The sequence below is a fragment of the Lissotriton vulgaris genome, chromosome 8, assembly GCF_964263255.1.
Source record: "Lissotriton vulgaris chromosome 8, aLisVul1.2, whole genome shotgun sequence".
NCBI classification, from domain to species: domain Eukaryota; kingdom Metazoa; phylum Chordata; class Amphibia; order Caudata; family Salamandridae; genus Lissotriton; species Lissotriton vulgaris.
Window position 1 is genome coordinate 1,128,169,996 of NC_141696.1, and position 27,519 is coordinate 1,128,197,514.

Genomic DNA, 27,519 nt, shown 5'->3' on the forward strand with positions numbered 1-27,519 from the left:
ATGTACTGCTAAACAGCACAGATACACTGCTAAACAGTGCAGACCGGGTCTGTGTACCCAAACTCGTCTTGACCGGGGCAAACTAATGCACCCGTCTAGATGCGTCCCCAGCAACGGTACTCACCGGGAAGCACGGAATCGGAAGGCCTCGGAAAACTCGACACTGGACTGGACCCTGGACTGGACTCGACTCGCGACGTAGATACTTCGGAACTTCGGAACTGGTGGGCCTCAAGACACCTCGGACCTTGCACTCTCGGCTGGACTCGGGTCGGGATCCTCCGCACTCCTCACCGCCTCGTCTGGGTGTCGATCGCAGTCTCAGTCACCTCCGTTGGCCTGAGGGAGATACAGGAAATCCTGCGGATGCGCATGAGTGTCCGTCCGGCTGTGGCAGGGGACTAGGCCTGCAACGCACCGCCGGCGGGTCCCATCTGGGGTGCCAATTTATGTGGTAATAAAAATTACCTGGTACTTAATTTCTATGCGGTAAAGTTCAATAAAATAGCTCAATCAAAATAAGAGACACAGAGTCCGTGGCATCTGAGTTTTAAGGGGTTTTATTCCATAAAATGGAATTGGTTCGAACCAGGTAGCATGAAGGGGATCATGGACATGTACAATGATTTATTAACAGTACACAGTATATATAGCATCACTACAGTGGTGATGGGTTCAGAAGGCGTAACAGCTGAAAGAAACAAGATAAGAAACATGTGCGTAACAATATGTAATCAGAAGGCGTGCACAAGGGTGTACACGGAGGTGGGTGCCAGAAACGTCACATAGAAGAAAAAACATTTCAGCATTTCATTCATAGAAGTGACGCAAGTGGGTGGATCCCTAGAAGAATCCTGCAGTGTCAGCAGAAATATATGGCAGGGATGCGCGCGCAGCAGCATGACGTGTGACTGACGTGGGACTGGAGGGTGAAGGGGACTTGACATTTAGCGCTAGGATTAGAGACAGAAGTCTGGTGGGTCAGATCGACTTGTTCCTAAATCATATCTGGTATTTTGTGTTTGGAGAACTGTATTATCTAGAAGGAAAGGTCTCTCGGGCAGAGGCTATTCTATACTGACTGCTAATGCGTGCATATGTGTCTACGTGTAATGCGAGGGGCCATGGGCCTACCATGGTAACAGGAGCTATGAATTACTTACATGGAGACAGAAAAGCCGGGCCCTTTACTCTGCAGCTGGGGGGATGTTTACCTAAACTACTGGACAAGAATGTATTTTCGAGGAGCGGAGCAGATAACTTGAAGGCTGAATACAGTTTTGGCAGGCAGTCAGGCAGAGCCGGGCACCACTTGCCGCGCAGGAAGTAAGTCAAAGTTCAGGGATGCAGATGCAGGTCCAGGCTGCAGTTTTCAGAGGCAGAAATCAGGAAAAGGCTCGATGGCAGGCCTTCGCCAGAGCCATGAAAACATGAAAGTGCACCATGTAAAGACGGTGGCACGGCATACTTAGGAACTGAATTATTGATCCATTCATGGCGGATCTGAAAGAGGACATGTTAACGTTGGACGCAAATGTATTTGCGTCTTCATAGCTAGTTGTGGAGGGAACATACATGTACTTGAAGCACATACATGGCCGTTGGGGTACGTAGTAGGGGACACAGTTGAGCATAAAAATTCATATTACCTCAGAATCCTCCTTCTCTCCAAAGATGCGAGAGCCATTGGGGGGCAAGTCCATAAGGGAATACTTGACATCCCCTGAAAAATCAGCTGTTCTCAGCCAGGTGTGACGCCACAAGACTACTGATGAGAAAATCACTCTACCAAAGTCAGTTGTGTCGACTCCACACCTGATGGGGAACTTTGCTGCATTTCACCAGTCAGCAATAGCCTGCGTGAGTATGGCTCAGGCTTTCACCATGACCATAGGCAGCACTTATGCAACCAAGTCCCATATCATATGGGAATAAAAGCTCAAAAGGCAAGCAGAGCACACCAACCACAGTGCTTGGCTGGAGGAAGAGAGCATTCTCTTGCCAAAGGTGTCCAGCCTTTTGGATTCCCTATCCTGTGGCGTGGTATGGAACACACCTGGGTTAATCCTGGGTTTGAAGGCTTGGACTTCCAAGCTCTCTGGTTTGGGGTACTGGGTAAAGAAACCCTGATCCCCAGAGACAGGGTGATCGTGGCGAGCAATCGTCCCATGCACAGAAGCCCCTGAGCAGGGCTTGGATCAGGCCCCCAAGTAGGACATCTACTGCTCTTTGAATAGGAGAATGGTTTCAGAGCGAAGGCTCCCAGCTTAAGCAACTCTGTCAAGACATTCATCTTGACTGCCACTGTGGGAAGTGGAGGGTCCAAAACCTCAGCAGCGCTATGCATCACCATAGCAAAAGAGGTTCGCCCCTCCATAGCCATGGTAGGGGGAGAGACTAGGCCAATGTCAGGTAAGGTGTCTAACCCACAGGACTTCCTCATACCATTTGTAGTGTTCTTCTTCAGGTAACTGGGAAACATAAGGCTATGTAGAGCCCTCCAATTCATCTCCCTCCCCAGGCCTATCAAGTGAACAAGGCACTGCCCCCACTCTGGGAAGCATGGACCCAGTCGGCACCAGAGTTGGCATCATCATCCCCGAAGGCATCAGCACTGGAGCAGGTATTGTGGAAGGTTCTGTCTCGCCAATGGCTCAGCTCCGGATCAAGCAAGGGATTCATGGGGCTTGACTTGTGAGGAGACCGAACCTGCCGGCAAGGATCTAGTAGGAGTCCCTCCAGCACCAATTGGGCCCAAGGCACTCCAGAGGAGCAAGGCTGTTTAAATGAAAAACATGGCCTCATAAAACATTTTAACTGTGTAGTGGTCGCTCCAGCTACTGGAAAATTGAGGGAAGGGCAAAGCGGACCCGGTTTCAGGTTTTGCCGACTCACAGGGCCTGAGTGACAATGCTCCTGTGTCTTTTAAGAAGACTTTGAGAGGCATGGTAAAGTCAAAGTTCTCTCCAACTTCTTTATGTTTGTGGAAAATAAGGACTTTCCTGCCGATTTTAAGTGTGACGAAGATCATCAGGACGAGCTCTGCGAATGATCCTGGGACCTTCTGCGCAAACAGGACCTCATGCGTTGCGGAGTTGACGGGTGACAAGGAACTTGAGGGAGCGCTCCCTCAGCACCTTGTGTACATTGCGCGGCAATCCTTGCAGGCCTCGGAGTCATGGTCCCACCTCAAGCACCACAAATACACCGAGTGGGGGGCTGTCACCAATACCTGCCTCGGACAGATCCCACATGGTTTGAAAGCAGCTGGTTTCTTAGGTGATATACCTTCACACCAGGACATAGCTTTAAAAAGTTCAGCAAAAAGCTAGCCAAAAAGTGACTGTGGGGTAGCCTACACTGTATCAGAGCTATCTGGCATGGAAAGCAATCAGCTGATGTTGGCGCGCCCGAGGTGGCTCCTATATAGGTTCCAGGCATGACACTTCCAGTGCAGATGAAGCCATATGGAGCCGAATGAAGCCACCTACCTGCATGTTAAAAACATTTCCAGTTCCAGTCTGATGCCTGGGGATAATTCTGAGGTAAGGAATCTGTAGCTAGAAATCTCTATCAGATAACACCCACTGATATCAAGTTGTTTTCTGATATTAATAATGTGTAGTATTATGTATTAATGTATAACAAAGTACTTTCTTTTTTTAATAGATAATCACTACACATGACATGCTCTTATGAGGTTGCTGATTGATCAATGAGCTTGAGCACCGCCACTCTACCTCGCCGAGAAGCGTAACTACCAATGAGAGTCAAGTGCGAAAGGAGTTGTACTTGGCCCAGTTTGCAGAGCCATAATAGGACGGATCACGGGATATGAGGGGCAAACAACCTTAAACTTCATGGTTGAGGCCAGTTGCCCCTACTTACCATGTGGCTCCCTCAAATTGTTCTCACAACGGGCATGAGGACATAAGCATTAAACAAAGTACGTCATTAAGATTAATAAAATTGAAAAAAAAGCTATTCCATAAATTAGGGTTTAAAATTACTCACAGCAACTGCAGATGTATTGTTTTTCTTTTCATCAACATTAGATGGGAAGAGTTCCATCCAGAGACTCAGTAAAGTGAAAAGGTTAACTTTCGAAAGTCTTGGTGTTTGCCCTGCAAAGTCAAACAAACAAAAAAGCCTATTAATGTACTGTGTTTGGGGCTGCAGACAGAATGAGGAAACACCATCACCTTATATCTTTATATACGCCACCAGGATGAGCAGAAAGTAAAGTGAGAGAAGACATTGTGAAATGGCAAGAATGAAATAAATGAGAGAGAAATCACCCATGTGAGGTATAAGAGAAAAAAGAACGCAGCAATAAAGGGCAAAATTCTGGTACGATTTGAGAAAAATGAAGGATAGAAATGAGGAGCTAAAGGTATTATGCCAGTACAAAACATAACACATGATGCAGAAGCAGCACAGAGGTATACCCCAGAGAGATTAGAGTGGTAAGGACGAGGTTAAGTGAAGAAGTACAGGAAAAAAGAAGGGAAACCAAATGCAAGATGAGGGCACAGAAGGTGAAGTGGCAAAAGGGCTAAGTAAAGATGGAAAGAACGAGAAAATAATTATAGAAACGAGAAGGAGGGGTTAAAAAACTGAAATAGGTAAACAGAGTACATGACGAGGTAGAGAATGTAAGCGGCTAGCATGGGAGCACAAGTATATTGGAGTTAACAAGAAATTAAGCAAAGTATGCGAATCTAAGTAATGCGCTTTCCTGGTGTGGCCGAGTTCCGGCGGCGGTATTGGAACTACGGCCACACCAGTAAAGCGGGCCTGCCAAAATGATGCTTGAACCAGAGCTTGCCCGCCCTCTGTGAATCCAATTGCAGACAGCGTTTTCACAAAAACAAGGAAGTTTGAATCCCCACGCTGCATTAAAGCTACTAAGCGGGTCTGAACAAACGCTGCACGATCAGAATCTACCCGCCCTCCATGATCCACTCACGGATACCAGCCATCATATAATAAGACAGGCTGCATATATGCAACACAGCCCTCCGTTATCTCAAGTTTGATGTTCCATTGACCAATTTATTGTCCCGTCGGGTTAGTGCACAACTCTCAACTAGCTTTAAAGCTTTTAGAGCTTTGTTGTCCTGATGAGAACTCCCCCACTCGTGTGAGTTCGAAACGCGTAGACAATTTATGCCATCTAAATAAAAGGAGTAAGACTATAAACTTTTTTCAACCAAACTTTATTGATAGGAATGTATTTTGTATGGCGTACTGTGAATATTTCAATTCCAGTGTGTATGTGTAATGAGTGATGAATGGCTATGCGTGTATGAGAGCATGATTGGGTTGTTGAATATATATATATATATATTTTTGTAATTGTATTAAGGTGTTGTTTGTAAATATTGTGTAAAATGATATATTGTGTATAGGAGGTCTTGTAATGTACAATGAATAGGTGAATTAATAACCAAATGTCTTTTTTGTGAACATTCTAAAAATAAAATAAAAAGATTCACTCAGTCATAACCATGTCAAGGTACCATAGTGTATAATCCGTATGGTCCTCAGGATTTATTATTAAAAAAATCGAGACAGTACTGGCATCTTTTTGTTCAACAATTATAAGAGAAGCCACCTGGTTGGTGCACAGATACAGGAGCCCGATTCAATGTCTGAAATATGTATTCATGTCTTTTATATTAGTGTGTGTTCCTAGGTAGATGTTCAATGCCTTTGTTTTCTTTCTCCCATTTGCCAGACTCTTGAAAGTTACAGCTACTGCTACTGCTATTACCTTATTGCCCATGTATTCATTTTGATGAGATTTCTAAATTAATCAAAAACAACCAAAAGAACTTTACTAATCTCTTAACCCCTTCGCTGCTAGGCCTCGAATCACCAACACATGCTAATCCTTTTTGGGCTATTTGGGGTAGTGTGTGCTTAGGCACCTATAACTTTTTGATCACATAAGGTATCACAGGGATTCTAAAAGGTACCCAGGGTTTGTGGATTCCCATGGAGAGGACCCAGAAATTAGCCCAAATACAGCAACATTTCGTTTTTGTTGTTGAAAAAAGGGGGAAAGTGCTGCAAATGAAAGTGGCTGTTTTTTCCCAGCAAATGGTATCAACTAAGGGTTTGTGGGGCCGAAATCACCATTTTACTAGCTTTCAGGGAATGACTGACTTTTGTCAGAAAACCAATATTTTGTACACAGTTTTGGCATTTTACTGGGACATAGCCTACTTGTGCTATTTTTTGTGCTTTCAACCTTCTTCCAGTTAATGGAAGGAAATGGGTATGAAAGCAATAATGGATACTGGAAAGCTATACAGTTTGGAAAAGTAGACACATTTCTGAATTCAGTAAGGGGTTATTTGTGTAAATCCTTCAAGGTTTCTTTATAGAAACTAACAGTTGAAAATAGGGAAAATTGCATACGAGTTGAAAACAACAGCCATTTGGGAAAATATATACAGTGAAAAATCGGGATGAAAGACACCTATGTATTTCTGAAATTGGAACATAATATAGAGTTTAGAAACAGTAGCTGTTTGTACATTTTTGAAATTGTGAGTACCAATAATAGCATGAAAATTGTCTGACATTTTTCAAAGTGACTTCTTTTTTGCACATTGTCTTTCATTTGGAAGGCAAAAATGTATTGAAAGTCAATAGGTAATAACACTTGCTCTACAATTCTGTGTTAGCCTTAGTCTCCCAATAAAAATGGTACCTCACTTGTGTGGGTAGGCCTAGTGCCCGTGTCAGGAAACGGCCCAAAACGCAATGTGGACACACCACATTTTCACAGTGCAAACTGACCTTTTTTTTGCAAAGTGCCTAGCTGTAGATTTTGAACCCAAGCTCTGTCGGCACCTAGGGAAACTTAGCAAACGTATACATATTTAAACCTAGACACCCAGGGGAATCCAGGATGGGGTGACTTGTCTGGCTCTCACTAGGTTCTGTTACCCAGAATCCCTTGCAAACCTCAAACTTTGTCAAACACATATTCCTCACATTTCGGTGGTAGAAAGTTCTAGAATCTGCGTGGATCCACAAAATTCCACCTACCACGCATTCCCCAAAGTCTTCAGATAAAAATGGTAGCTCACTTTTGTGGGCAGGCCTAGTGCCCATGACAGGAAACGGACAGAAACGAGACGTGGACACACCACATTTTTACAGTGAAAACTGGGCCCTTTTTGGCAAAGTGCCTAACTGTAGATTTTGAACCCTCACTGTGCCAGCACCCAGGGAAACCTTGCAAACCTATACATTTTTTTAAACTAGACACCCAGGGCAATCCAGGATGGCGTGCCATATTGGGCAGCCCCGCATTTGACAAAAATCCCCAGTTCCTGGTGGGGTGTGTGCCCCCCCCCTCCTAATTTACTTTAAAAACTAATCCCTGGTTTCAATTGGCCTTTTGGGGCATATTGGGGGTTACTGCCAGGGGGCCAAAAAGACTGAATTTACCCAAAATATTATTGGGGTAGCAAAGGCCCTTGTCCAAGTCACCGCTCCCCCCTCCCTGGTTTCTAGTGGGTGGATCCCTGCTTGAGGATCGCCTTCCTGGGGTGATCCCCAAGCAGGGATCCACTAGGGAGGGGTACCATTGGAAAGGGAAGATTCTCCAGCCGGGACGCCGAGGGACCCAAATTAGGTTTCTCGTAGAGGACACTCGCATACCAAATGGCTAACAGGAGTGCCTTTCCCCCGCGCCCGAATCTCTGGAACTAAATGTTATAGCGAAGATTTTTCTCACAAAGCAGCAAGTGTCTGTAAGTAAATAGACACAGTTTTAACCTTCACTTTTTCCACACACCTTACCGCGTGTGTAGGAGATAATCACCCGTGGCACCACTTTAGCCACTCACTTTACTTTACTCTTGGTCGTGCCGAAAGTCCCGCCTATTTAAGGGACTGAAACATGTAGACCGCAAACAAGAGAAGTGTGGCTCAATGGTTAGAGTGGCAGACCCTGATGCAGAGGTCTGGCCGGGACCAGGGTTCAATTTCCGACGCGGCAGGGTCTTGGGCTCAATGTCCACGGACTCGATAATTCTCGCCTCGGTGCCTACTCTAATCATGGGTCCCCACTCTGCAACTCTGGGCAAAAGCTTACTTAATCTCCACAACGGCCCTAAAGCGCTGGGATGCCTGGTTTCACCTTGGGGGTGCCCAGTAGGGAGCATCTCACAGGGAAAGCCAGGAAGGGTTCCACAGCGGTATACAGCGCCAAGATGCCTGTCAGGTGATAGTGCGCTTTACAAGTAAACATATATTTACATACATTTACAAACACATAGTCAACTCATAGCAATAATCTTTCTATTTGTAATTGCACCACATATTTTAATCAACACCCTGGGCCGCCAAGAATAAAAGAGTAGGTAAGGATTCCCAGAGGTGTTTTTTAATATTCACCTTCATCCACATCACACTGTTGCACGACACCTGCTCCGCTGTAGTCAGGCGTGGAAGCACAACCAGGTGGCACTCGGCTGCCTGGTTGGACCCCGATGATGAAGCATGACACCAACCAGGTTGGTGTGTAAGGGGTTTATTAACAAGAACTATTGGGTCCAGCCACAAGGCCGCAATCACAAGTGACCTAGAATATCAGAACATATTCTAAACACACAGTGGGCTAGTCCACATGGATTCTTCATCGAGATTCTCCCACCTTCAATGATACCACTCCCGTCTTTCTACGTGCTCGGGAGCTGAGATAGCCCCCTGAGCACATAGAAAGTGAAACTGTAATGAGCTCAAGGCTCCTTTAATTTTCACTGAAATAACGTCAGCGCGACATGCGGGCGGATTGTCATTTCAGGGAAACCAGCTATACAGCCACTGGAGCTGGGGAAGCACTTACCCAGCTCCCAAGACTCTTGGGGGGGGGGGGGGGGGGAGAAATCCCTATGGTGCCCGCACCAGAGGGATTTCTAATGGCATGTGATCGGACGGTCCTACGCACATGAGCACTGGTGCGGACGGCCCCATGCCGTCCAACTTACCGAAGGGGTTACTAAAAATAAAGGTTTTTAAAACTTATTTAAACTCTCTTCATTGACTGAACTTAAACTATTAATTACATTTAAGTTTATAATGCCTGATTCGCTCTTTGAATCATAATACAATAATCTAAAGGTCTCTCACCGGCAAAGAGAAAGTTCCAGCCCGGAAACAAGGCCTAACCCTGCAAGTGATGGTAAATAAATCATATGAAACTAGACAATAAATATGATTATTTGTTCTGAGATTGGTTGGCGGGTGTGCTTTCATGCTGCTATTGGTGGGTGACGTCAAGGTACCGCACTATGAAAGGTCAATGTTTATGTGAATTTTGCATTTGGATTGATCACCTGAATTTCAACAGAATAACAACTGTGCCAGGATTGGAGTAGAAAATTTGACGTTTACGGAACAGAATCAAAACATTAAACTGTGACCTGTTTATTCTTACGAAGGTGTGAAAACATGAAACAAATTTGCAAGGATTTATACGTTTTATGAGAATTGATGTTTCAGTTTTGATAGATGAATGTGAAGAGGTACCTTCTGAGGGTACACCTGCATATTATATGACTGATTTGGGTATTACATACATGTTCATGGCTTTTGCAATGGTGCAAGTTTACTGAGAAAGAAGGTTCATTGAGATTTCCAATCTAAGCTACCTTCAAATTGAGAATTATTGACAAGTTAAGGGAAAAGTTATGTCAGATGTGATATATGGAGGACAGCCATAGTTGAACGCACTATATTATATCCAGCAATTTCTACTGAAATGCCGTAGAAAGGAAAGAAGAAGACTATCTGGGGGAAAGATAAAGAGTTAAAAGAAAGTGAGTCAGACAGTGATTTGGGGAATGAGATATTAGAACAAATGTTGTCTGTACGGCCCTTCACCTTATGTGACTCCAGTTGATAGGTCTGGGAGCAGTGCCGCAAGGAATAGTAAAATAGTGACTGCTCCTGTAGAAACTAGAGTGGTACAAGTTGAGAGACTTCAAATATATACAGATTGCCCCACTATAAGTTGCTAAACCACAGATTGTTCCTTCACATGTGAAAAATACACCTGTAAAGCATGAGCCGGTGCAAGTACCACAAATAGCAACAGTGCCTAGACCAGTTACAAATGCGCCAGCAAATGTTGTTAATCTGATTCCAGCGATACAAGGAGCTGTTGGAGGTTTAGCTATGACTGGATTTGTCCAGACTTCACAAAATCCACAGACTGTAGTATGAGACCAACTCAGACGGTTCAAGCACTAGGAGATGGGGGAAGGATTGTCTTTATGACACCAATAACCCAAGAAAAAACTAGTTTGTTGGAAGCAGGAATTTTTACACCATAGTTTGAGGAAGCTGTGGGGATTAACTCCTTTGATGCCGATGACGAGCTCAGCTCGTCATCACCCACGGGTGGCGTGTGCTGATGACGAGCTGAGCTCGTCATGTATCGCGGTAATTTAAAAATTGCCGCACAGCGCAAAAATCGCCGCAGCAGCGATGCGGTTAAAAAAACCAAAGCGCGGTGCAAGTGATCAGCCCAGAACCTGAAAAAGAGATCATTAAATATTCCTAAATTTAAAAAAATCGAGCTGGAAGTAATTATTAAGGGATGTTTGGATTTAGAATACTTAAGTACTTATCAAGAGCAATAATTGGTTTACCTGTGTAAAGAAATTACAAGACGAGCAGCAACAACTTATGAGAAACTAACTGAGTTGGCACAGAAATATGAAGTTGATATTTAGAAAAATTCTCCTTATCAAAATACTTACAGGGTGCAATTAGATGATGTTGTAATTAAAACAATGTGTTCTTCAGGAATGCGGTTACATATTATTGAATTAGTAAAATGTATTAATAAATGAGCGACTTTGAAATATAAGAAAATAAATGGGGAAGAAAACGATAAGAAAAAGAAACAGCCACAATTAGGAAATGAAAAAAGGAGACAAATGAGGAAGGAGCTTTAGCTTATTCACTGACGGAAATAGCAGTAGTGTATGTCCATGTGTCTAAGAGCAGAGGTCATCTTGCAGCTTGTACAAACAACTTCCCAGAATTGAGAGACAAACCTGTGTAGTAATGTACACAGGTTGACCTATTTGTGAAAATCTCAAAAGTGTTGGGGACGGATTTGGATACAAGAAGCAAAAGTGTCTGTTCATGAAAATTATGACCGTTTGTTGCAGGTATTTCAGCAGCACAGTGGAGGAGAATACCCTAAAAAGAAAGGCATGGGGATTTTTCTATCTCAGTTTGTTTTAGGATTAAGACCAGAGATTAGTTCCCATATAACCCAAAGTGTAATTTGTTGGCAGAATAAATTACTTGATGAGATCCTAAAATATTAACTATATTGCAGCAATAAATTAGAAATTTAGGTTGGCTCATCTATTGAAAGTCATCCTCTGAGTTTTTTTTTTTTTTTTTAAAAAAAAAAAGAAATTTAGGTTGGCTCAAACAAAGTTGACTCAGAAAAGATTTTCAGAATTCTTTCTTTACAGGAAATCAAGAAGGAATGCAAGGTGTTTGGAATCAAGGAGACATTTGGGGTACACTAGGTAGAGGTAGCAGCATTAACCCGTTGGCCGCGGGGGTAATTCCCCCGATGCTGGGGGGCGCCAACAGCGCCCCGGTGCTCGTGACGAGCTGAGCTCGTCATGAGCCACGGTGGCCGTGTGCTCATGAAGAGCTGAGCTCGTCACGGCCACACCTGTTTCTGTAGAACATTCAGCACAGCGGGGGAATTAGCCCAGCGTGCGAGCGTTCTGGCCGTTATGACGAGCTCAGCTTGTCATGAGCACAAGGCAACCGTGGCTCATGACGAGCTGAGCTCGTCATGAGTATGGGAGGGGTTAAAGAAAAAAACTCCTTGTCACATATGCCATAAGGACGGGCATTAGAAGAGGGACTATATGTTTAAGCCTGATAATGCAAATGGAAATGTGCCAATGCAGAGGGGAGTACAGATATTGAAAATGTTTGTTTTGGCAGGTGCCCATGCCACAACAAGTCCTGATGATGCAGGTCCCACAGGCTCAAATGATCTCACAGAACATAGGAAACCCAAAATTTAACATAAACCAGATGCCAAAGGCAAATACAAATTATTTCCAAGAAATAAATCAAAATGCATTACAACAATTTTCAAATGCAAATCAGAATGCTTTACAGCAATTTATGGTTTTTAATACTGATGGCTCAGATATCTCTCAATGACAGTGCCTGAGAGGCAAGGAAGATTACGTGCTTGGCGCAGTCTTAGACGTAGACCAGAGTGGCCCATTTGTAGAAAGGTGAATGGCAAGCCTTATCATTTCTTAGATACTGGTATATCACTTCTTGTATATACTGGTGCTACCAGCACCACTGTTAGACCTGTTGCAGCCCTGGACCTACCCCCTCTCAGGGAAAAGGATCCAAGTTGTAGGAGTTTCAAACAAGCAGATTACTAATCCAGTTTCAGAGAAGGTCCCTGTAAAAATAGGCTAATTTGCCGAAAATCACTAATTCAAGGTTTGTGACACATGTACTGAGAAACTGTGTTGGACTGAATAAAGGAATAGAATCATTTCAGATTACCATAAAAGCAAATGTGGGGTCTCCAAGAACACCACCATACCTTCGGACCTCAGAAACAATTGCAGGAATTACGCCTGTAATAGAAGACATGATAAAGTAAAGAACTTTGAGGGAATTGATTGGGAGTCCATGTAACTCTCTGATTGTGGGTTTGCAGAAACTCAATGGAAAATAAAAGATTGTACAAGATCTTAGGAAAATTCCTTGTACTTCAGAATGATTTACGGTCATTGATCTTCGCCTGAGCAGAATGTCCTCAGACAGTTTATTCTTTCAATTGTATCCCTCCAGAGAGTTTTGGCATGGTGCAGAGTCCCACACGAGTATATAGAAAGTCAGGCAACGTTTAATCAGATTCTGAAAATGAATCTAGAGTCATTATAGATGTACTACAGGCCAGTACTCGTGCAGTCCATTGATGACCTACTTGAGGCTTCGGAGACACAAGAAGCCTGTAAACAAGATACTATTGCATTATTGAATCACCTGACTGAGAACGGAAATAAGGGTTCTACAGGTAAACTGCAATACTGTCAGACAGAAGTTAAATATTTGGGACACATAATTGAGAAGGGAACTAGAAATGTGTCACCAGAGAGATAGGAAGCCGTTCTTCAGCTGAATGCACCCCAAACACAGAAATAAGTCAGGTTGTTTTTGAGTATGGTTGGCTACTGTAGACAGTGGATACCAAACTTTTCATTTGTGGCAAAGTCTTTACTGAGACTGAAACACAAGCATGCATCTGATCCTCTTCCATGGGACGCTTGAAAGTCTTCCTTGAGGTGAAAGAAAAACTTTGTTGTGCCCCAGCACAAGGAATGCCAGATTAAAGTAGCAAATTATATCTATTTTGCAGTGAGAGAGAGGGTGCTCGCTCTATCAGTACTAACACAGATGCACTGCGATGCTCAGAACCCTGTGGCTTACTTTTCAACCACCCTTGACCCCGTTGCTGCAGGTTTGCCCGGCTGCCTTAAAGCCATTACAGCAGTGAGCACTTGTCTGGAAAAGAGTGAAAGCATAGTGATGGGATATCTAGTTACAGTAGTGGTCCCTCACGCAGTGAGTACATGACCCATAATAGGCTCACAAAGTATGAGTAGCAAATCTGAAAACGTGGTAATTAAAAGATATGAATTTTTTAATCCTGCTACTTTACTTCCAGCAAATGATGATGTTTGTGATGAAATTAAACCCGATTGGCTAGATGCCATGGATTTATGCACAAAGCCTAGACACAATATTAAGGATGAACCTCTGATTGAGCCCAATCTTGACATTTTTGTTGACAGTTCATGCCTGAGCAACAATAAGGGTACCCTGAGAACAGCTTACACTGTATATACAATAAATTATGTTGTCAAAGCCTCATGGCTCCAAGGGGTTATCCCAGCACAAGTTGCCAAATTGATTGTCCTTTCCAGAGCATGCAGTTTAACTGTTCAAATGAGAGTGACTATATTTACAGATAGTCAGTTCAGCTTTGGTGTTGTCCGAGATTTTGAGCAATTATGGTCATAGAGAGGTTTCATGAGCTCATTAGAAACCCCAATTAGAAATCAGGTGCAATTGAAAGACTTTTTAGAAGTTCTCCAATTACCCGTTGAAATTGTAGTAATTAAACATGCAACTCATCAAAATGGGAACATTGCCATGGGAAATAGGTATGCTGATTCAGTGGCACAGTATTGTACTTTGTTGGTCTGTACCTTTAATGGAGCATTAACGTGTGAGTCACTACATTTTCTATGTTGATGCAAGTAAAAGATACTTGGGATGAGTTAAAAAGGGTACATGAAAACATTTCAGAAGCAGAACGACAAATATGAATTAGAACAGGCTGAGAGAAAAATGGAAATAACATCCGGATGACAGATAAGAGACCAGTATTACCTGATAGTTTGTTATTCCCATTCTCAAGATACTTTCATGGATACACAGACTTAGGGAGGGACGCCATGACTTGCCTTTTCCAGCAGAATGGTTTAAGCCCAGGTTCAGGAGGTTGGCAGAGGAATTGTGACACAGATGTGCGACATGTCAACACATGAATGCAGGGAAAAGAACACAAGAAACACTTTCAATAGAATGCAGATGGACTTCATTGAAATGGATGTTTGCAATGGGCTGAGATATGTTCTTGTTAGATCTGGCACCATTGGTGTGGGTCTCCCTTCCATTTTTTGCTGTTGCCTATGTTTTTGCTGGTGTTAGATGCTTTGGGCACTGTGCCACTGCTATTCAGTACCACAGTGCAAGTGTTCCCTATTGTAAATTGATGTATGGATTAGTGATTCCATGTTTGGCTACTTTGGTTTACTTGTCAGACCCTAGTCTAGTGCACTGAGTGTGCAAGGGCGTGTAATCCAAATACTGCTGGTGGGCCTGCAGCACAGGTTGTGCCACCCACAGAAGCAGCCTTGTAAAATGTGTCTAAGGTCTGCCATTGCAGAGCCAGCGTGCAGTCTGGTACTGTCATGCTGACTGGGCAAGTGCACCCTCTTGCCAGTCCCTAAACCTTCCCTTTTCTTCATATCAGTCACCCCTATGGTAGGCCCAAGGGCAGGGTGCATTGTAAGTATAAGGTAAGACAAGCCCTGATGTGTGTGGCATTTCCTAATAGTGAATTACAGCCATTTTCGTTTTTCACTATTGCAAAGCTACTTGTTCTCCACAGGCCAGAATGGGCTGTTAGAATTGTTACACTTTATAATCCTTACAGGCTCAGAGAACATGGTAGAAATTAGAGTTTAGTATGCATGAACTCAGAATAATAAAATACATATTTTAATAAAGTTTATTTTAATATTCTGTGTTTGCAAATACCACTTTTAGAAAGTAGGTATTTGCTTGTCTAACCATTCAAACCTGCCTCTGCTAGTTTGTGTATTCCTATGTCTGGTTTCTGTGAGTGACAGGGATGGGGAATTCCAGGAGACTGGCAGAGTCACCAAGTGGTGAATAGAGAGATCTGCATCCAGATGGGAGGGAGGAGTGCACCTGAACTCTGAATAGGACTGTGCCTGCCTTCCACAATGCTGGCTCCAACCCCTGGGGAGCGGCTGATGTCTCTGCCCTGCACACTGAAAGAAGAGAAAGAGTCCTGTAAACAGAGTGCTCCAGTACTGTACTTGCCTTCCACACTGCTGGCTCCACCTCCTGTGGGACGTCTGATGTGCATGCCCTGCACTGAGAAAGGAAAGGAGAAGTCTGGTAAACAGAGTGCTTCAGAACTGGTTTCGACTGGGCAAAGGCCCCTTTCCCCTCAGAGAACAAAGGATTTCTGGGTATAAATATTGGGACCCTGATCCCATGAAATTAGATCCCTTTTGGACTACAAGAAGAAACCTTTACTAAGGAGAGGCACCTGAAGAAGCTGAGGAGAGACTATTCCCAAACTGAAGTGCGGCTTGGGGATTGGCCTGCAGTGGTTGCCTTACTGCCAAAGGAAGGAGAAAGGAACTTTGTGTACTTTGCTTTCAACTTGTGAAGGATCTCCAAGGGCTTGGAAAAGAGCTTGCCTCCTGCTGAAGTCTCAGGGACAACAGACTTCACCCCCCAGCTCCCCAGAGTTCTTCTGAAAGTGCCTGCTGCTGTTTTGGGCCTTCTGAGGAACTGCGTGTAGCAAGGAGCTGGAAGCGCGACTCAACGAGAAGAAGCGGGTCGCTGTCATTGTGCCTGCCTTCGCAACTCCGGAGAAAGGAGGTTGTCGCCGCTGGAACTGTCGCACTGCCCGCTCAGAGAGAAGCGTGCCGCAACGAAGAGGAAGCGTGTCGCCGTCGCTGCTGCTGCCGAAACTCCGAAGAAGCAGGGTGTCGCCGCTGGAACTGTTGCACTGCACCGCTTCAGGAGAAGAATCTCGCAACGAGGAGGGAGCGTGTCGCTGTGCCTGCCGTCGCAACTCCGAAGAAGGAGGGTGTCACCGCTGGAACTGTTGCACTGAACCGCATCGATCAAGAGCACCTCGCCTCCCCGAGAAGCGCACCGCCGTCGGAGCTGCTGCCGTCACATCTTGAATGTCGCTGCTGTAGTTGTCGCATCGAGCGGAAGCTTCACGCATCGTGGGAGAAGAGCGTCGCCGCTGGTGCCGTCGCATCCTGGATGTCGCCGCTGTGGTCCACGAATCAGACCGAGAACTTCTCGCATTCCCGAAAAGCCTGCCGCATCTGGAAGATCTTCACGTCTTTATTTCTTCGTATCTGAACTTTGCTGCATTTCCCATCGCTGCGACATTGGTTGTCATGGAAGCGCAACGCAACTTAAGGTACATTGACGCAGAGTGTCGCATCTAAGAACTGAACTGAACTAATCTACCATCTTAAAGTAATCATAGTGTGTATTTTTGTCGTTTATGGTCTTGTGGTAACTCTATATAAAGTCTACTTATTTTTTATATAAAACCTGTGTGGTGTCCATTTGTAGTGTTGTCACTGGGTTACTGTATGTGGTCACAACTGCTTAACTTACAACGCCTCTGAAATAAGCCTTGACTGCTCGCGCCACGCAACCTAAAGGGTGAGCAGGGGTTATTTTAGGTGTGTAATCCCCTTTCCCCGACTAGAGGAGAGGGTCCCTATTTGTCACAAGTACCTACCAGTGCCAACCAGAGACCCCCAAATCTAACATTGGTAGGCAGCGGAAGGGATTCCGAATTTGCATTTGTGACTCATGTACAGTGACTGGTGAACACTACTTAGTGAGTCAGACCATAACGATACAGCATACTTTTTGGTAGATTCCTTTTTGAATTTTTGGATTGCCTATTTTTGAAAGATGCCTGGATCCGTTGTAGTAGAGAGAGCAGAATCTGTAGCCTCCCTTAATTGTGAATGGGAAGAAGATAGGCTGGAATGCTACACAGTAAAGCAGAAGAAGTACTTTTGCAAGAAATTCAATGTTTCCACTTCTGAATTTAAAGTGAAGGAAGAATTCTACAAGGCGCTGAGGGCCTGGGTAGAAGCGAGGAAAACTCCTGTGATTGAGGAGGATGATGATGCAATTGTGCAACATGAAGAGTCACTGGGCTCAGGGGGAAGGAAGGTTCCTTCCCGTGCAGGTAGCATTGGCTCTAACAAAAGTATGTCCCAAGAAGAGTTGGAAGACAGAGAGATCAAGAAGGCATGAAATGGAGATAACCAAGTTCAAGATGAATAGGCAGCTAGAAATAGAAAATAGAAGGTTAGATCTTGGGGAAAAGAAAATACAGTTTGAGCATGAAAAGGTTTTGAGGGAGTTGGAGTTAAAAGCTAAAAGTTTGGAAATTACTGCCTCTGGATGCAGCGTACCGTCAGTACATACAGAAAGTAGAGTGTATATTCCCAAGGATGTGGTGAAGGAGTTTTACCAAAATTATGATATTGGTCAGTGGTTCAGAGCCTATGAGGTAGCCATGTCTTCCCACTGAGTCCCTGAGAGAGACTGGGGAGCGGGGTTGTGGGGAAGGTTCCTTAGTGAGGGGCGGGATACATTGTTAGACCTGCCTTTTGAAGTCCACAATTCATACAGCCACATGAAAGATGCATTGATGTCTAGATATGGTTTGACACCTGCGCTCTATAGGCAGAGGTTCAGGAAATGCAAAAAGTAAGAAAACAGTACTTGGGTTGAATATGTCACTTTCTTTTGCCGAGCATTGGATGTTTGGGTAAAATGCAGCAAGGTTAATGATTTTCAAGGTCTTTTTGATTTGATTGCATGGGAGCACTTGTCTGATAATTGTTTTCCAGAGCTGCGCCAGCATCTGATAGATAGCAAGCTGACTAACCCTAGGAAGCATGCTGCGGAGGCGGACCGCTAGGTCAGTACCAGGGTCCACAAGGGTCACATGGGAGACTCAGCCAAAGGTGGGCAGGGTCCCCAGCAGGAGAGTGGGGGGACAAGGGTAAACAGAAGGAGTTCCGCAAAGGGCCCAAAGTAGTCCCCAAGGTAACCCTGTGAAAGTTTCCCAGCCTCCCCCTGAGACAAAGCAAGGGGCCCGACAGGTAGTCCAGTTCCCCAGGGGCTCCTGAAATGTTACAAGTGTGGTGACCTGGGTCATAAGGCGATGATACCAGGTGCCGCCTGTTTGGTGCTCCGCCCCGGCAGATGGCTAGTGTAGCCTTGGGGGAGAAGATTGGTGTCCAAGGTGGGTGGGGTCCCGCACAGATGACCCTAGTCTTTTTAGGAAACAGTGAGATGGTCTCAGAGGCTCAGCTGCCCAGGAACACTAAGAAATATGGGCAGCGAGTGACCGTCAATGGCCAAAAGGTGGAGCCTCTTAGAGATACAGGAGCCAGTGTGACAGCTGTCAGGTGTCACCTGGTGTCTCAAGAACAGATTGTCCCTCATGCATTTTGCCGAGTTGTTAACGCCGACAACACAGAGAGTCATTGTCCAATGGCTCAGGTTCCCTTTGAGTGGGGGGAGGGGGTAGGTCTCTGGTACTCTTCAGGTAGCTGTGAGGCCCGCCATGCCTGTTGACTGTTTGTTAGGAAATGAGTTGGAGAGCTCCCCTTGGGAAAAGGTGGAGAAAACAACTCACTTGAAGATGGTTGGACTGCCTGACTGGGCGTGCGAGACCACCCGGTCAATGTCAGCCAGTAGGGGTTCTCAAGAGGACCTGGAGCCTGAGAGGGAGGCCCAGGGACCTGCCGAAGAGAGCAGTGGCGAGGGGCGCTGGAAACCAGCCCCTGAAGTTCCCACGGCTCCAGGGCATCCCCTGAGGGGGATGCCCTGGAAACTACTGGGGAGCAGATAGCTGAACTGGGTGACCTTCCTGAGCTGACCCATTGGCAGCAAGAAGGAGGTCCCTCCTGGGAAGACTTTTGCAAGGAGCAGAAAGAATGCCCTTCTCTCATGGGCTTGCGGCAACAAGCTGTAAGCCAGGCAGCAGGTGATCAGTCAGGATCACATTGGATCTACTGGGAGAATGGTCTACTGTATAGTGAGCCTAAGGTTGCTGAACCTGGGTCAGCCAGTGTGCTGGTGGTACCCCAGAAGTTCAGAACCTTTCTACTGGGGCTGGCTCATGATGTGCCATTTGCAGGACATTTGGGGCAGGACAAGACCTTTGAGAGGCTTGTCACCCACTTGCATTGGCCCCAAATGTGCAAGAGCTCTGATACTCATTGCAGGACCTGTCAGACTTGCCAGGCAAGTGGAAAGAGTGGGAGGAAGCACACGGCTCCTCTCCAGCCATTCCCTGTGGTCAGCACCCCCTTTGAGCGGGTGGGGATTGACATTGTGGGGCCACTGGACCCCAAGATAGCCATGGGCAACAGGTTCATACTGGTCTTGGTGGACCATGCCACCCGGTACCCGGAAGCCATACCTCTGAGGACAGTGACAGCCCCCGTGGTGGGACGAGCACTGATGGGACTTTTCTCCCAACTGGGATTCCCTTGCGATGTAGTGTCTGACCGGGGGACCAACTTCATTTCCAAATATATGAATTCCCTGTGGCAGGAGTGTGGTGTAACTTACAAGTTTACCACTCCTTACCAACCCCAAGGAAACGGGTTGGTTGAAAGGTTCAACCGGACCCTGAAAGGCATGATAATGGGCCTTGAGGAACCCATGAGGCTTAAGTGGGACGTACTCTTACCGTGCCTACTGTTTGCATACCGTAAGGTGCCACAGAAATCTCTAGGGTTCAGTCCCTTTGAACTTCTCTATGGACACCCAGTCAGAGGACCTCTGAGTCTGGTTAAAGAAGCCTGGGTGCAATCTCCCAGGAAACCTCCCCAGGATGTATATAGCTACATGCTGGCCTTCAGGAACCAGACCACCCGCTTCAGTGAACTCGCTCAGGCGTATCTGGAGGCCAGCCACGAGGATATTAAGCGCTGGTATGACCAGAATGCCACTCTGGTAGAGCTTCAGCCTGGACAGAAGGTGTGGGTCATGGCCCCAGTGGAGCCCTGTGCGCTCCACGATAAGTGGACCGGACCTTTTGAGGTTGTGGAGCGCAAGAGTCCAGTTACCTATTTGGTGGACTTGCGGTCTCCTAGGAACCCCTTTAGGGTCCTACATGTCAACCGCCTTAAGTCCCACTTAGATAGGCCTGAAGTGGGCATGCTCTTGGCAACATATGCTGGGATGGAGGAGGAGACTGAGCCTCGTCCAGACCTCCTGTCTGCATCAGAGCTCTGAAGAAGCTGAGGCCATACCTGTTTGGGACTCACTTCCGGGTTCAGACAGACCACAGGCCCCTCAGATGGTTGATGCAAATGAGAGGTGAGAATCCAGAGCTCTTGAGGTGGTCCATCTCCCTACAGGGTATGGACTTTACGGTGGAACACCGCCCTGTTACAGAACACGCCAATGCTGATGGTCTGTCCAGATTTTTCCGCTTTAGTGAAGAGAACTCCCAAGAGTTAGGGTAGTTCTCCCCATTTTTCAACTGGAGGGGACACATGTTAGACCTGACACCATTGGTGTGGGTCTCCCTTCCATTTTTGCTGTTGCCTCATATGTATTTGCTGGTGTTAGATTCTTTGGGCACTGTGCCACTGCTATTCAGTGCCACAGTGCAAGTGTTCCCTATTGTAAATTGATGTATGGATTAGTGATTCCATGTTTGGCTACTCTGGTTTACTTATCAGACCCTAGTCTAGTGCACTGAGTGTGCCAGCGTGTGTAATCCAAATACTGCTGGTGGGCCTGCAGCACTGGTTGTGCCACACACAGAAGCAGCCTTGTAAAATGTGTCTAAGGTCTGCCATTGCAGAGCCTGCATGCAGTCTGGTACTGTCATGCTGACTGGGCAAGTGCACCCACTTACCAATCCCTAAATCTTCCCTTTTATTCATATCAGTCACCCCTATGGTAGGCCCAAGGGCAGGGTGCATTGTAAGTATAAGGTAGGACAAGCCCTGATGTGTGTGGCATGTCCTAATAGTGAATTACAGCCATTTTCGTTTTTCACTATTGCAAGGCTACCTGTTCTCCATAGGCCAGAATGGGCTGTTAGAATTGTTACACTTTATAATCCTAATAGTCTCAGAGAACATGGTAGAAATTCGAGTTTAGTATGCCTGAACTCAGAATATGAGAAAATGCGCATGCGCGGCCGCCCGCGCATGCGCATTAGTAAAGAAGACGGAAGACGGAAGATAGCGAGCCCCGGGGACGCGGCGGGCAGCGGCGGGCAAGGTAAGTGCATTTTAATTATTTGCCTCCTTTAATTGAAAGTATTTAGGGAGGGCGGGAGGGAGGCGGGTGGCGGCCAGCTACGCTCCGTCTGCGGAGCGTGCGTAGTGCCGCCTGGCTACGCCCGCTCCGCAAAATGCGGAGTAGGCGGCACTACGCACACTCCGTGCACGGAGCGTAGCTGGCCGCCCACCCCTAGTGTAATCCCCTTTCCCTGACTAGAGGATGGGGTCCCTATTTGTCACAAGTACCTACCTGTGCCAACCAGAGACCCCCAAATCTAACAGTTCTGGTCATAGTATGTGTCTTCTTGAGATGGGTGGAAGCCTACCAACCCCTACCAGAAGAAATTACAGTCTTGCTGTAGCAAAGTTGTTATTACAAGAATTGATAACAAGGTATGGCATTCCAGTTTCTCTGGATTCAGATAGGGTGACCCACTTCAATAATGAGGTCCTGAAGATGATTTGCACAGCTTTACAGATTGAGGAAAGACTACATTGCGGCTATCAACCTGAGGCTTCCGGCATAGTTGAACCAATCAACGGGACTATCAAGTCTCAGCTAGCAAAATTTGTGCCTCAACATCACTGAAATAGCCAGAAGATTTATATTTGGTGCTGATGAGTACTGGAAGTATCCTTTGATAGGAAGACTGGTTTATCGCTTCATTAAATTTGGATGGGATGTGCTACGAGGTTGCCTACTGTAACTGCAAATGCATTGGTGAACATCACAGATGATATTTTACTTGATTACTGCAAAGGATTGGCTGCTGATGTGGTGCATTCTATTTCTTAACAGGTTGCATCTGCCAGAGAGGATCCGCACTATGAACAGTGCCATGACCTCAATCCTGGTGACTGGGTCATGATCAAGAAGCATGTTTGGCAGAATTGCCTGGAAACGAGATGGAAAGGCCCCTTCCAAGTCATTTTAGGGACAAATACTGCTGTAAAGTGTGGCAGATATCCTAATTTGGAGCATGATCAACTCACCAAGAAAGTGAGAAATCCCAAAGGGCATTGGTGACAGCACCGCCATAAGCGGAGAGATTGTGGGGAGAAGTGGTATCAGGGTCACAACAGCAGCAAGAAGGAGAAAGGGGTGAAGAACTGCAACCAGTTGCATGAATTGAAGTACCTGGTGTTGCAGCAAGTAGCATTGAAATTTCTAACGAAGTAGAAGCAGAGCAGGGCTCGAAAAATCTAAAAAATGGTACTAGTCCTGCTGGACTAGTACCTTGAAAAAATGTCCTCGACCTAGCTGCAACCTACTTGACCTTCGTCTGTGAAAGCGGAGCAAATGTGACAAGATAACAAGATTTAAAGGCATCTTTAGTGCTCATTACCTTTGTGAGCAATAAAAATGCCTTTAAATCTTATCTTGTCACATTTGCTCTGTTTTCACAGACAGAGGACAAAAGTTTGTTTGTTTTCCTACTCGCCAGAAAGGGCGAGTAGGACCTAAAAACAGCTCGACCTTGCTAAATTTAGCTCGACTATGCGAGCGGTCGAGTGGAATTTTCGAGCCCTGCAGAGGCTGATCCTCAATTTGGAAATGTGACTGAAACAACATCAGTACAGCAAAGAACTTCAGGTGAAGGAAGAAGTTCTGAATTGAGAAGTCACCCATGAAGTTGAATGGCCACAGAACTGTATTTGAGGAAGACTGAAACAGAACTTGTCAGTTGATCAGATCCTATAGACTATTCCTGAGGAGACAGAAACAAGTGGTGAAAGTAATATAGGAGAGGATCAACAAAAGGAGAGGAGTTCAAAAAGAGCAAGATTACCTTGTCAGAGGTATTTAAAACTGAGTAGTCTTACTATGTTGACAAAATACTAAATGTTACAGAAGATTAACTGTGTGATGTGAAATCCAAACTTTTTGAATCCTCAAGACTTGTCCAGTGCCTTCGACATGGTGTGCAGGAGCAAGTTGTGGGCACTGATGGAAGATATGGGCTTTGAGGAACCACTTGCCACTCTCCTCCGCAGTCTACATGCTTCCACTTCTGTAGTTATCCGGTATGGCCCAGGAGGAGAGAAGACAAAGCCCATTGTGTCGACAGAGGGGGTCCGGCAAGGCTGCATCCTAGCCCCGTTTTTATTTTTGTTTTACAGAAATGGGCTGGAGCAGTTTCTGTTAAACAAACATTTGGACTTCCCGAGAATAGCAGGTGCCCAAGTACCTTTGTTGTCGTATGCTGACGATACGGTCCTGATGGCCTTGACTGCCAACAGCCTCCAGGCATGTTTGAATGCTTTCACCGAATATATGACGTCGCTAGATTTGAAGGTGATTTATATGAAATCCTTTGTCATGGTATGCGGGCCCAAATCAACGAAAACACGAAAATACACAGTGAATGAGATAGCTATTGAGAAGGTATAAAACTTTAGTTATCTTGGGAATGTGTTTAATTCGGACCTAAATTGAGACCAACTTCTAATATTTCGGGTGCAACAAGCTTCAAGAGTTATTGAGGGGCTGTTTCGATTTGCGGACAAACTTGGTCATAAGCCTGTTGCAGAGCAGATAACCCCATACAAATCAAAATGTCTGTCAGGAGCAACTTATGGTGCAGGAGTGTGGGGATATCAAAAGAGTACACAGATCCAAATAATTGAGAACACATTTTTGAAGAGACTCTTATTTATCCCGTCTAGTTCGCCTACCTCATTTTGTCACTCGGAGGTGGGCATGGATTCTATTACAGATAGAATACACATGGCACCCCTGTTTTTATGGGGGAAAATCTGGTCTTCAGAGGAACTTAATTTCTCCCGACTTGTCTTAAAAGATTGCATGAATCTAGACAATGCAATGGCGGTACCCTGGTTAAGCTATGTTAAACAAACCTTTTATAAAATAGGGTTAGAAGATTTTTATGATAAACCTGAGTGTATACCCCTAAACATGAAAATTTCCATAAAAGAAGCTTTTGGGTCGTAGCTGAATAGATCTTCTAGGTCCTCAGATAGATCGGACCTCCCTTGTTTAAAACAGCAACAATTATATTTGTCTTTTAGCTTACAGGGAAATGCATGTTTTTTTAATGACTAGATTTCGTTTAGGCACTCTGCACTTTCTTGTGGCTTTTCCAAAACAGGTGGGGTGGTGTGAGAGGCTACCCCCCTATCCTTGTAACAACACAGCCCAACAAAATACTATGCACCTTATGTTATTTTGCACATTATATAAAGACCCTAGGGTGCGTTTTCTTAAACCAATTTTAAAGGAAATTGTTTCCGATCCCATAGAGAGGATTTAATTATTTACATTCCCCAGCAAACGCTTCCATTTGTAGTTCTGTGCTTAGTTTTATAAAAATTGTTTTTATAATAAGGAAACAATATGCAATGTAAAAGTACGTAATTGGGTGTTTTATTGTCTGCAAAAGATATTATTTATGTTTTTGTTTTCTTTTGTAAATATTGTTTTATTTTATGATTGTATGTTTTCCTTGTGAACTTTTATGATTCATCTGGAATCGAATAAAGGTTTCTGACTGACTGAATCCTCATGACATCACCACAGTAAGCATTATTAGACAAAGGCCAGCTGACTGGAACGAACTGTGCAATTACAAACAGATTTTTGAAAATTCCCCAAAAAAGTTACATGAAAATAAGAGACTGATGTTAATCAAATCCTACTCTTATTTTAGGAAGATCAACCAAGGTCCGACGAGTCTGCAGTAGAAGAGTAGGGATAACATTATTAGAAGAACACAGAGTAGGGTTAAGGATGGTCTAAAAGAAGATTGTTTTGTTGGAAACTAATTACCTAGAAAAGTTATTCTGGATTGAACTTTAACTTGGGTACATCAAATCTGTGTTTAAGGAAAAGTGTTGCTGCTCGTTTATCTTGAGGCTCCAGTCAATCCTGGCAGAACATCTTTGAGGAATTCCTTACCCCTATGTTACGATACTGACCCTGACTCCTGCACTTTTATAGCTATGGATTTCCATCCTTGGGCCCTCCTGGCGGGCCTCATGCCGCACTTCGATTGAACTGGAACCTGGTGCTTATGATAACCTGTATTAACATCAGGTAGAAAAGTTGTTGACTCCCTAGCGCAATTTATCAGGAGCATCTGTGTTTTGGTTTTTTCAATCCTGTGAATAGGCTCCTAGTTATTGTTAAAAGAGATGGACTATTACTAATGTTGTTTGAATTTTTTACAACACTGTTTTTTGCGCCGTTCCTCGCTGGTTCACACGTCACTTTGCGCTGTTCATTCAATTCACTAGCACAAAGTTGCGCAAGTGGTACCGGTTACATGCCATTAAATGTAATACAGTGCTTTTTTCCTTTTTTTCATCTAATTCTGAATATAAAAGCACTCTCAGCAATTCTTGCATAACCACTGATGTCTCCCCGGTTCCTTATCCCCTTTTGTTTCTCTACAACTATTGTGTGCATATTTAACTTGCCTTTAATTGATACCTGTTGAAAGATTGTTACTTGTTGCATATGATTGTCACCCAGGTCTCAACTGGGTTTACGGGTTACCTCCTGTTGTTTGTTTAGATAAACTTGTATATAGACATGAATATATTTAATATTTCTATACTAACTATGACTTAATACTTTCTAAAGTGCTTTTAATAGAAAACTTGAATTTACACTCACAAATGAAAGGAATGGAGACAGCTTGGTATTACTTTAGACCACATAGACCTATAGATAGTTTTATGGCTTATCAGAACAATTTAACCTGTTTGATGCCGCCCCTAGAAAGCGTTTTTATTATGACTAGAGAAGAAAGGAACACTAACCTGACACGCATTAAAGACAAACATAGGGATGGTTTGAAAATCTTTTGGAAGAAAGAGGGCGATGAGCTTAGAAAGAAAATGGTTTTACCGAAATAAAAATTAGACTGTCAACACAAAGGAAAAATATACATTTACATAAGAAGGACACCTAAACTAATCAAACATGTAGGGATCAGTAGTTGTGAACACACATTTTAATTAATGGGAGAGACATAGTAAATTTTGTAAGTAGCAAAATCTGCAGTTCCACGAATTCATTTGGTTTGTGGACAGAATGCTTATTTACTGATGTCTACTGACTGGGGGGTATCTGCTACTTTGCTGTGCTATTTCCTAAAATGTGTCATGTGAATAGTATATATGCATTAACAATGACACTAGCACACAGAGACAAGTGTAGTACAGAAAGTGGAGCTCAATAAGTGGAAGGCATATTTGGTGCAATCATTCCACCTGTAGGAGCCATACTAAATGATGCAATGATTAGAAAACTGTCAACTGTTGTCGACAAAATGGCAACCAGTACATCTTGAGCTTTGCTCATAGTAAAACCTGAGCTTATTGCGTTACGTTCAATGGTTCTGTGAGATTGTTTAGCATTAGACATTTGATTTTCAGAAAAAGGTGGGAGTCTGCAAGATGCTTAAATTAACCCATTTATGCTCATACATACCCGATGAGAGTAAGAGAAAAGAGGAATATGCAAAGAACATTTCAGACTTAAAACCTGAATTAGAAGAATTGGAAACAAGTAGTATTTTAGAATTTTTTTTAAGGGATTCATACCATTGGGAATTGGGTCACAAAAGAAGGAGGCATTCTGAAGGGTATACTTATGCCAGTATTAATCCTAGGGCTTTGTTTGTTTTATCTAAAGGCTGTAAATATTCTTCTTACAATAGAAGGAAAAAAGACAACTTAAAACCACATCATGCATGACGACTACAGGAAGTCACTGAAATAACAAAGTTTAAAAAAAAGAGACAGGATTCAACTAAGGATG

At 44.4% G+C, this 27,519-nt stretch overlaps 1 protein-coding gene across 1 annotated transcript in view; it reads right to left on the bottom strand.

The window, feature by feature from the left end:
* Nucleotides 1-27,519, bottom strand: part of CDADC1 (cytidine and dCMP deaminase domain containing 1) — a 237,259-nt gene that overhangs the window by 203,428 nt on the left and 6,312 nt on the right. The window contains exon 2 of the mRNA XM_086934977.1: nt 4,015-4,124. Within this exon, the coding sequence (XP_086791103.1) occupies nt 4,015-4,124 (110 nt within the window). The remainder of the gene's footprint in view (nt 1-4,014; nt 4,125-27,519) is intronic.